At 30.7% G+C, this 11982-nt stretch overlaps 3 protein-coding genes across 4 annotated transcripts in view; 2 read left to right on the forward strand and 1 right to left on the reverse strand.

Annotated features, from left to right (window-relative positions):
• LOC105448432 (heat shock 70 kDa protein 4L) overlaps positions 1–9646 on the forward strand; it is an 18790-nt gene extending 9144 nt beyond the window's left edge. The window contains exons 2-12 of one of the 2 annotated variants that reach the window (XM_011686963.1): positions 860–1058; positions 1563–1919; positions 2016–2337; positions 3073–3328; positions 3835–3965; positions 4100–4377; positions 4589–4696; positions 6183–6305; positions 7237–7476; positions 7624–7914; positions 8006–9646. In XM_011686963.1, the coding sequence (XP_011685265.1) occupies positions 860–1058; positions 1563–1919; positions 2016–2337; positions 3073–3328; positions 3835–3965; positions 4100–4377; positions 4589–4696; positions 6183–6305; positions 7237–7476; positions 7624–7914; positions 8006–8197 (2497 nt within the window). In that variant the 3' untranslated portion in view covers positions 8198–9646. The remainder of the gene's footprint in view (positions 1–859; positions 1059–1562; positions 1920–2015; positions 2338–3072; positions 3329–3834; positions 3966–4099; positions 4378–4588; positions 4697–6182; positions 6306–7236; positions 7477–7623; positions 7915–8005) is intronic. The other variant, XM_011686964.1, reaches the window with a different exon arrangement.
• LOC105448429 (putative fatty acyl-CoA reductase CG5065) overlaps positions 1–11982 on the forward strand; it is a 71133-nt gene that overhangs the window by 2549 nt on the left and 56602 nt on the right. The gene's annotated exons all lie outside the window — the stretch shown is intronic.
• On the reverse strand, positions 10254–11769 carry LOC105448431 (vacuolar ATPase assembly integral membrane protein VMA21 homolog). The gene is made up of 3 exons (XM_011686962.1): positions 11397–11769; positions 11188–11293; positions 10254–10820 (listed from the first exon to the last, which is right to left on the reverse strand). Exons 1-3 carry the CDS (start codon positions 11409–11411, stop codon positions 10678–10680), a joined length of 264 nt encoding a protein of 87 aa, XP_011685264.1. The 5' UTR covers positions 11412–11769; the 3' UTR covers positions 10254–10677.

Consider the following 11982-nt stretch of genomic DNA (forward strand, 5'->3'; position numbering starts at 1 on the left):
GTTTATACTGTCTCTAGACTAAAGATAGTACATTGTGGTTTGCATTTGCAAAATATTAGTTATCTATAAAGTATATATTATGTATATTAAATATATATTAGAAACCTATAAAAAAAAAGTGTCGCAACCGATGTATCCACGACTGTACATGTCAAATGTCAAACTTAAAATGTCAAATTCATTGATTTTGTTATTATTTATATGTAATCATACATTATGATTGATATGTATAACACAGCAAACAAAAGTTTATTCTTTAATATTTCTCTCCGATGTCTTTTTATCTTCAATGTCTAAACATGGGTTGAGCCAAAGAAACATATATATATTATATATACATATATAAAGTTAGTCAACTAGATTGGCATTTTCTTAAAATTTTGGTGAAAATTGTCGTAATAATATGAAGTGGAGTACATAATCAATTGTTAAATTTATTAGATTGTCCAAAATAAAATAAGCAGTCTATGCATAAAAGTTATAGTCATGAAATGTTTGATTTATTAGAATACGATCAAAATATATATAGGTATCTATTTCAAAAAGGTGATGGGAATTGATCGAAATGTAACGACAAAAATTAAAGAGGTTTTACATATATGTGCACGCACATGCACCCACCTACACACACGACAATAAAGCTATGTACACACAATTATCTAGTTGATTCATATTGGCATTATTATTACATTTTGTTTAACTCTATAATTTTGACATAATTTAGTCATGTTATAATATCAAACAAATATGAAATACAATCATAAATATAAAATAATTATGTGAATTGAATGATATATGTATTGTACATTCTAAGCACTTAAATGTTATTAAAGTAACAATATCATATTATGATTTTTAGATCGTGTGTGGCGTTTAGTGGAAAAAACCGAATACTCGGAGTGGCAGCTAAGAACCAAATGGTGACCAATGTAAGGAATACCATTCATGGTTTTAAAAGGTTATTAGGTAGAAAATATAACGATCCACAAGTTCAAGGCGAGTTGCGATTTCTTCCATTTAAAATAACTTCGCAAGCTGATGGAAGCATTGGTATACATGTAAGTGTCTTACCAAGTGTGGAAAAGAGATGATTTTTTGTAAATTTTTTAATGTTACTTGTAAAAACAACAAAGATTATATCTTTGTAAATCATAATGGAAAACATGAAAATAAAGTTATTCAAAATAACCATAAAACTTTAATTTGCGTTTTTATAAATAAAATACGTTTGTTTGCGAGAAGAAAAAAAGTACTTACAAAAGCGTTTTTATGTAACAGAAATTAGTTTAGTATTTCAATTGCTTTCTTTTCATGTAATTCAATGACTAAGAATCAAAAGTAATTTAGGCATTTTGCCAGGACTCTCATTTCTGAAGAGACTCGTATCTTATTTATATCTTTTAAGGATACTATGATGATTCATTAATGTTGTTCATATTTTTCGTGAAAATAAATATACATAATCAAAAATTATATAATATTTCACGATTTCTACATTGCTAAAAAAAAAAAGTAAAAATAATTTTAATGTATTTACCTTTTTTTCTTTATTCATATTTTAGGTACAATATCTGGGAGAAGAGCATGTTTTTTCACCGGAGCAAATTACTGCTATGCTCTTCACAAAATTGAAAGATATTTCTGAAACAGCGCTACAAACTGCTGTTAATGATTGTGTCATATCAGTTCCTTCATACTTTACTCAAGCTGAACGTCAAGCTCTGCTTGATGCTGCTAGGATTGCAGGCCTTAATGTTCTAAGATTATTTAATGAGACCACTGCTACTGCTCTTTGTTATGGTATTTATAAGCAAGATTTGCCAGCGGCAGAGGCGCCTCCTAGAAACATTGTTTTTGTGGATTGTGGCAACGCTTCTTTACAAGTGAGCGTTTGTGCCTTTCATAAAGGCAAACTTAAGGTCAGTATTACAAAATTGATTACAAGAAGATTAAAATTGTTATGTCAAATTCGAGAAACGCTCTATTACACCATTTTTCCTTTATTATATTTGAAGATGTTGGCAAGTACCGCTGATAGTCAATTGGGAGGAAGAGATATCGACGTTATTTTGACAGAGCACTTCTGCAATGAATTTAAAACACGATACAACATTGACGTGCATACCAATCCGCGGGCGTACTTAAGATTATTAGCAGAAGCTGAGAAACTGAAGAAACAAATGTCGGCTAATTCAACCTCTCTTCCTTTAAATATTGAATGTTTTATGGACGAGAAGGATGTACACGCTGATATGAAGCGTAACGATATGGAAGCACTATGCGCTCATTTATTTGAACGTGTTGAGAAAACTCTTAAACAATGTTTGTCAGATTCGAGTAAGTTTGCAAATAGTTAATGTGATCTGTAAATAATCTGATTACATTGCACTCATACTAATGTTCATTGTGTCCTGGGTGAGCAAAATCTCCAGATTCACTTTGTTACAATTGCAATTTTTATGGAAACAAATATAAATTTCTTGCCTAATTTCTACTCTGGAGAATCAGACTTTTTAAAACTTATTTATTATTATTAACAATAAATTGAAATAAACTTATTAAAACCGGATCAAAGCGGATCTTGATGCCTAATAATATTTTTGCGTGAATTTGTACATTTTCCATTTAATACAAACTGATTATTTGTCTTTACTAGTCGTGAAACTGAAACTTAAGCTAAAGCTGGAGTTAACATTACGAATTAAATTGAACAAGCAATTTAATAACATTAATGCTAATGATTATCTTAAAACAATGTAAGAAATTTATTACGAAAATATCACCTCAACCAGGATTTGAATCTGGATTTCACCATTATTATTGTTTATTTATTACTATTGTTTAAAGGCTTTTTCTCCAAGGAACAATATAATATTGTAGTTTGTTTATCTTGAAATCAAATTTATGTATTTCTATCATAGTGAAATATTTTTCTACTAAAAATTCCTAGTATTATATATGGGTAAAGTTCGAGAATTGAACCTAGATTTTTTATTTGCTTCGCCTGCAATCTGTACATAATAAACTATGTAGTACTCCGTCTCGTATTAATAAGGATATATAATTTACTAGAATTGAAACTAGAAGATATTCATGCGGTCGAGTTGGCAGGAGGATCGAGCCGCGTCCCTGCTATCAAACGTTTAGTAGAGGAAATTTTCGGTCGACCGATATCAACGACACTGAATCAAGACGAAGCAGTTGCTCGTGGTTGCGCGTTGCAGTGCGCTATGCTCAGCCCTGCTGTGCGTGTCCGTGAATTTTCTGTTACGGATTTACAGCCGTATCCCTTGAAATTGACATGGGATGCGAACCAAGGCGAGGAAGGGTACGTATATTATAATTTTCATTAGTCTGCCACTTAAGGTGATGCTGGAAGGTCGGAATTACCGAATACATTATAGTTATATAAATATTTCCGAATTGACTGAACGGAATTGAAAATCCTTTTACAGGATTGAAATAGATATGAAATGTAGTGGTGGAACGAAGGAATTCGTAGTAAAAATGAAAAAAATATTAAAAACTTTCTTTGTTTCCGTTTTTATTACTACAAATTTCTTTATCTCATCACTACATTTCATGTCTATTTCAATTCTATGAAAGAATTTTCAATTCCGTTCAGTCAATTCGGAGATATTCATATAACTGTAACGTCGGTATTCCGATCTGCCAGAATCGCCTTAATTAAAAATTTAATAAATATTTTATAGTTAAACCTTGATAATTAAAATTAAACTTAATACAGATAATGGCTATGAGCCAAAGCTTATCAAGAATTTGTTAACCATTGGTCTGAAAGTTTAATGTTCTTTTCCTAACTTTAATTTTTAGCGAAATGGAAGTATTCGGGTATAATCATCCTGTGCCGTTCTCAAAAATGTTGACGTTCTATCGTTCGAGTCCGTTTACGCTAACAGCTAGTTACAGTGTGCTGCCTCCATGTTATCCCCAGTCATATATTGGTAATGGATTTACTTTTACTTGTCTCATTTAAAATAATTTTTTTTTATTTCTTAAGGAAACGTTTAAACGTTAGAATTTAGAATTGAGGCATATGTACTTTACTCACTTCTCTTGTATCTTATATTTTACACAGGAACGTTCACGATAAAAAACATAAAGGCTACACCAGAGGGTGAGTCGGCAAAGGTCAAGGTAAAGGTAAGAGTGAATTTGAATGGTATTTTAACCATTGCGTCGGCTTCGCTTATTGAAAAACGTGAGCCGACGCAACAAGAGAAGGAAGAGGAAGAGGCTCAGCAGCAGCAGCAGCAGCAACCACAACAGAATAATATGGATGTTGAGTCGCAAGCGACAGATAAAAAAGATAAATCTGATCAGGATGCACAGGCCAACGAACCACCAGCTCCAGAGGTTTGTAATTCCGCTGTAATATTCTAAAGTTTGTGTAAAAGAAGGAATAGTGATAGCGATATCTTAGGATAGAGTATCGCGATTGTAACTTATTAGTAAATATTACGTTATACGGAGTATGTAAAATTTGGAATCATGTTCTATGCTGGTGTGTGATCTTGTACATCACCAGCGTTCAGGTGCATGACTATGTGAGTTTATTGTGGTTTAGGTGAGCATGGATAAGACACGACGGAACTCAGATGCTGATGATGGTGGAAAAGGTGCTGGGGGTTCTGCCCCTTCCTACTCCTCCAGGATTCTCTCTTGGTTCAGCTCGGTACGGGGCATACTATCTCTACTTGGACCCATACGCATACATATTTATATTGAGATATATGTGTGCGATAATTTCTAAGCTCTTAATCGTTGCATTGTTGTGAGCTGTTGCGAGCATTTAGGATCAATTTATTTAGGTGTATTATTTACCTTCCATCACGCTAACTTTGTCGCTTTATTTTGAAACGGAAATCGATCTGACGTAACTCTCATAGTAACATCACACATAGTAAACGCACGATAATTATAATCACCTTATATAACGCCGCAAGCTGTGTACTTGTCATCAATTTGATAACATTAAACATCTTCGCATATTTTATTTTCTTTTAGCAATTGATTTTATTGAGCAACAATTTTTTTTATTTAATAACTCACATTTCTTATTTTCTCCATCAAATAATTATGGAAATTTATTAAAATATCCTTGATACCTTTAATTCATAATACAATTATTTTATATCTTAGAATTTAGAAATTTCATTTTTCATGCATATTACCTTTTATTAGGATGTGAGTAGATAACAAGCAGTAGATCGTAGGTCGTTAGAATAATCGCAGTAAGCTTGTAAATCGGTTTTATCAAATGCATGACTTTCGGCTTAAATCCAAGTTTTTAAACCTGTATCGATTTCTTCTGCAAACTCGGCTATTCTATAGCGACACTATAAAAATTTGGAGAAAAAGTTTTAGTTTTTTCTTTTATAAAGTATGAAGGAACATCGCAAAATGTAATAGCCGATGATGTTATGTAATTCTTAACAATCTTTAACAATTTTTTTTTTGCGATGCATATGGGTCCAAGAACAGTTGTGTTCCAACTGTGCTGTCTGTCTACTCTGCTATTCTCTATACACTGAGTCGCAGAAGGAAAAGAGACAGTGATAGATAACCTAATAGACGTACATTACATTGAGCAAATATTTGTAAGGTGTAAAGGCAGGCAACACTGATCAGTTTTCAATTCGTATAGAGAAAAAAATAACAATTTAGTACATTATACATGTACGAATATGTAGATTAAAAACTTTACTTTATATTCCATCTCTATTATATAAGATGCTATACGGATTCAAAACTACACACGAAAGTGTATACCCCATTATCCTTGTCTCATCTTTGTCGTCACCTGAATTCCAGTTTAGTTTTTGTTTCTATTGTTATACAATTTATTTATTTGGTTTAGCATTTTTACATTAGACACATAAAAGTGTTGTAAAATTATATTAAAAATAAAAAAGAAAGCGTTTCAAGAAAGTATTATAATAAGGTAAGTGTTTATATAAAAATGATATTTCTCAATTTATGTAAGTATATTTATGTATACATGGTATGCTTATTTGTTAAATTATAAATTTTGGAAATTGATTGAAATTGAAAAATATGGTCAAATAAACTTTCTTGTAAACGACTTTTTTTAATTATAGTAAAAAATGCTGTGTTGCAAGTATATGTTAATAAATATTTTGCAAATCTTTCTGTTTCAGGGAGATGATAAAGGCGACGATAAAAGTAGGAAAAAGATTCCTATTCGTACAATCGATTTACCTATTGAAGCTAATGTTTGTGGATTAACTCTACGAGATCTCGATGCTGCAATAGAAAAAGAAGTATGTATTGTTAGATGTACAAGGTGTCCAAAAAGGTAAGATCAAGGATCTTAGAATATCTCGAAAAATATAAGTTTTACAGAAAAGTGATTTAGACAAAAGTTGTAAGGTTTAAAAAGATCTATTTATTGATTTTATCAGTTTGACCTTGGATGTCGTCGCCAAGGTCAAGTAAAGGCCATATTAATTTTTTTTAATGGAACACTCAATTTTTTTATTCCAAAATCTAATAGAGTGTCAAGAACTTTCCAAAGTACTGCAATAAAGTATCTTTTGATTAAGTAAATTCCGAGTTATGAAGCTTGAAAGTTAACAGTACCGTCGGTATTAGCATTATCCAAGATGTAAAGATCAAGGTCATTAAAGGTTGTTCCTTTTATTTTTATTTTTAAAAATTATTTTTTGAAAAAAAAAAGAGGAATTCCAATAATCATGACCTTGACATTGTCAAGATTATCATCCTGAACAACATTTAAAAGATTTTAGCTCAAACACCTTGGATAATACTAATGTCGGCGGTACTGTAACTTTCAAGCTTCATAACTCGAGATTTACTTAACCAAAAAGTACTTTATTATAGTGCTTTGAAAAGCTTTTGATACCAGTTAGATTCTGAAATCAAAAGTAGCGTGTTCCATTTAAAAAAATTAATGACCTTTATTTAATCTTAATGACGCCGCCCAAGGTCAAATCGATAAGATCAGTAAATAGATCTTTTTAAACTCTATAACTTGTGTTTGAAACACTTCTGTAAAATTTATTTTTTCTGAGATATTCTGAGGTCCGGATCTTTTTGGGACACCCTGTATATCTCAGACATTATGTAACTTGTATGTGAACGTTGCATTATTTTGTCTTCAATTATAGCGAAAAAACTCGTCGGTATAACATTGAATCATTATATAATTGCATGCATTTTGTTCGTGAATAGGGCAAAATGATTGCTGAAGATAAACAGGAAAAAGAACGAGTTGACGCGCGTAATGCTTTGGAAGAATATGTTTATGATCTGCGTGCTAAATTGTCCGACGAGGATCAATTAGCTACATTCATTACAGAAATAGATAAAGAAGCGTTATGTCGCACATTGAATGATACTGAAGATTGGCTCTATGAAGAAGGGGAAGATTGTCAACGACAAATTTACTCGGAGCGATTGACGCGCTTGAAGGTATGATTATTAATTTCATAGAATATTTTATTGATTGTTTTGCGATTTATATGCTAGTTTTCCTTGTTTTCATTTTTCAATAATTCTTTTAATTATAATTTTTAAATAAATTTTTTAATGCGCCGTTTTTTTTTTGTTTTTTTTTAGTCCCAAGGGGAACCAATAAAGGAAAGAAGATCAGAATTTGAAGGAAGATCGTACGCATTAGAAGAATTAGGTGTGGCGTTACAACTGGCTAAAAAAAGTCTAGATCAAATAAAAATGTCAAATGGAAAGGATGACAAATATTCTCATTTGACGGAAGAAGAAGTGAAAACAGTTGAGAAAACTGTACAAGAGAAATGGACATGGCTGGAGGAGAAACGTATTCTGCTTGCAAGTACACTTCGCACGCAACAACCACCAGTTACTGTGGCGCAGATTCGGGCCGAAAAACAAGTAAGCATTGAAAAAAAATCGGCTATAATTTATATAAGCAATTTTCTTTTAACGTACTTCCTTTTAATTTACTTTTTTATTGTTCACATAGTCATTGGACAGTGTGGTACTACCTATTCTTAATAAGCCTAAACCTAAAGTAGAACCGCCAAAAGAGGAAAAACTGAAAGACAAATCTGCTGACGAACAGAAAAATAATCAAAATACCCAAAGTAACAATCACAATCAATCCAACCAGCAGCAGCAGCAACAAGCAGAGGAAGAAAAAATGGATGTTGAGTAACAGTCACCACAACTCTTATGTGTTTTTAATAATATTAAATCTACTATAATTGAAATAGGGAATATTTTTCATTTGGATAAATCATGTTTATTACATCTCGAAAACACCTGTCATGTGATTTGCACATCGATTGTTTTTCTGTTTGTTTTTTTTCTCTATTTTCTCTGTAACATCTATTAATCTGATGAATTGATCTGTTTAATGACATAAATCGCTCATTTATTACAACGACATAATCCAAATTTTTCATTTTGGAGCTTGCAAACAAAACTAAGAAAAAAGGAAGAAAATACTTAAAAAAAAACATTTTTTTCCTCTATTTTTTAGTTACATCGAAATTACATTTTAAAGTTACAAATATTACAGAATTTTAATAAATTAGAACATTTAAACTTATTTTCAGGAAAACTTCGTTTTTCTAACTGTGCTGTTAATGTAACAAATGAGCGATATATATCCTACTATTATCAGCATAAACGTATTGCGCAAAAATTAAACAAATAATGTAAATTTGTTAAATTTCTGGACTATGCGAAAGAAATATTCTTTTGTTTAAAAGCAGTTTGTTCTGACATTTGTAATAATTATTGCAAATGAAATTATAATCTGAACAAATTGAAGCATAATCAACTCGAATTATTGAAGCTTCTTTATATAGAAATTTTTTTTTCTTTTTTGATTTTTAGTAGGCTTCTAAATGCACATAACTGAATTATACAGAATAGATATTTAAAAATGATTATGAAATAAAATTGCCAGTAGAAAAAATTAATATGTTGCGACTTTTAATGTATAGAATGAGTGCTAAGTTAAGTCTAATTGACCAAAATAAATTGTGAACTTTAGATAATTTCGCTGGCGATCTTATGTATTTAATAATACAATTAATTATTCATTCCAACATTTTCCTCATGGCCGACAGCAAATACTCTGTCACAAATGTTTTTGTTGCATTTATGATACTTAAATAAATTAATATTTCGCTAACTGAAATTATGCTAAGTCTGCTTTAATTTGGGGACTTAACATCTACAAAAATGTTACAAGAATTTATTGCAATTCCTTTTTTTTAATTTCAATTGGATTTGAATCATTTTTGTAAAAATCATTTCCTAGAGAATTGTAATTGAACTAGATATATCATTGTACATAATTTATAGGCATCTGCACAATGACATAGTATATTTCTTTATCTCTCACGATATTTATATTGCTATATTACTTCACAGCACATAGAAAAATTCATTATAGCGAAAATTATGTTCCTAGAATAAGCAAGATAGGCGGTCCATATTTCATTCTTCCGCCTAACTTTATTTCCACATTGCTTTTAGCAACTAAGAATCGCAAATTATTACATATGTATAGTATAGTTACTATTAACAAGATGTAAAAAATGTGAGTGTTAAAAATACTTCACTTTTTTGAATGATAAAAGTTTTCATCACATACAATGTGTTTTTTCTATTACTTTCTTGTTTCACGCAGTTATATTTGTGATTCTTACACGTTTTTATAACACAAGAATCATTAATTTTTTTACGTTTATATATCTATTGGTCATATTCAGTCTATCGGGTTATGAATTAGATATTATTTTTAATAAATTTCATTTAACTTTTCGTAAAAGCTTATATTGTTACGTTTCCATCCGATAGGTAATATATATTCACGACTTCTGTTTGCTGTTACGTTCCAAATAAAAAAATCAAGCAACTTTATTGTATCAAAATAAGTTAAAAATATTTTTGTTTAATTTAATGTTTTGTTAACAGTTTTTTAACCACATTATGACTACTAATTTTGAGTTTTATTCATTAACAATTACTCATTCTATATTAATAATTTTAAATGTATCTTGTAATAGATTCTTAAATAATTTCAAAATATTTTTTTATAAACTTAAATTTGAATAAATGAATTATAGTATACAACATTTGAAATCTTCAAAAAATATAAAAGAAAGAAATATGGGCACCTATCTTATTAATAAAATAAAGATTACTTACTTTGTGTTGCCATTATTATTTGCGTTTTATAAAAGAAGATAAAATTATACAGGTAAAAATAATGTGTTTTATCGACAAAAAATATTTTATACAATGCATAATTCACTGTACATTTGTTTGTACATGGAAATATGTAATATTTTAATATTTGTATGGACATCGAACAGTACACTTGAAATATGCAATGCAAATGTGATTTTTGAAGAAGCTGTGGAATGTAAGTTGCTTTGTAAGAATTCATTTCCATATGAATCACATAGCATAGATAATATTAATCATTAATTTTGACGAATTACAACTGGCTCTTAATCAATTATTGACTGAAGCGAAAATGAAGAAAAATATAATAATTGTAACACATCAAAGTTTTACTTTTCAATGTCACTTAATATTATTTATTTGAGACAAAATGTGTCGACTGTGATTATGTCACAAGTGTATGATCACCAAGGTGTACTTAATAATAAAAAACTAATCTATCTTAACTGCGGATATCCTTGATCGATCATCAAAGTATGCTCTGTAAATAAAAACCCCTAAGGCAATATGTAACACTATTACTGCAACGCCAGCCGAATACACGTTACTTGGTACATTGTTGAGACCTAATAGACCTAAACATAAACAAAAAATTGTATTAGTTAAGTCATTGAAAAGAGCAGAATACTTTAAGGTTCCATAAAAAAAGTACATGGAAAAAAAATTTTTTTTAAAGTTATCCGATAACTGTAAGCTACTCTAGTATTTATATTGTAATATTATCATACATATGTATATGTATGTGTATATATATATATATATATATATATGTGTGGCATTGCTGCAATAGTGTCATATCTCAAAAAATGACAATTTTGAATTATTCATTGAAAAAGATGGATTTTGATGTGTACTTTTATCTGGTGATGAATAACTCAAAATTGTCAATTTTCGAGATGTGACACTATTACAGCAATGCCGCGATATATATATATTTCATACCATCAAAGAGGAAAACTTTGCTTGTAAAAAACGCTATCACAGGTAGCGCGAGTATTACCACACTGTGATAAAGGACTGTTTTAAACGCTTGCAGCTCTGTTATTTCCTAAAACAAGAAAATAAAACAGTGCATGATATAATTTATCAAGCAGACACAAATACTCATATGCAAGAATTGCCAAAAATACATATATTATTCTTAAACTTACTTTTGTGCCCGACATGATGGCGTACTGATGTACGTGTATATATAAAAATTGCTAAATTAGAAGAATTGTTATTGACATAAGTATCAGCTTTCGCTGATATACAGTAAATTCCGTTCGAATATATATACTGAAGAATCAATATCGATTTCTACCATATATCGTTTCGCTACTTTGACGTGACGTTACGGGGAACGCGGGGAACAGTCACAGATTTCTAAATCTGTGGGAACAAATCAGGTTATGTTTTCAAATAATACGGGAACTACGGGACGAGCAAGGAAAAGCCAGACAAATTCACAAGTTGAACTGAGTTGAACAAGATCTCTTCTTTTTCTAAAATGGCTACCGCCCCCCCCTTCCCCCCATGAGGGGCTATACAGCCTGGTACTGGTTAGAGCATTGACGTAGGAATACATGGACGGAGCATTTGCGGGTTAGATAGGCGAGGGGGGTAGCGAAATCGAGGTGAGGGGGGTACTACGACAAACCAATGACTTCGGTACATTTCGGTTACGTTCGGTAATATTCGACGCGTGCAGTCGTGCAGAGAGCAGATGGTTCCACAACTACCACATAACCTGCGTCT

Source organism: Wasmannia auropunctata, unplaced genomic scaffold (genome assembly GCF_000956235.1).
Source record: "Wasmannia auropunctata unplaced genomic scaffold, wasmannia.A_1.0 LD336085.1, whole genome shotgun sequence".
Taxonomy (NCBI): domain Eukaryota; kingdom Metazoa; phylum Arthropoda; class Insecta; order Hymenoptera; family Formicidae; genus Wasmannia; species Wasmannia auropunctata.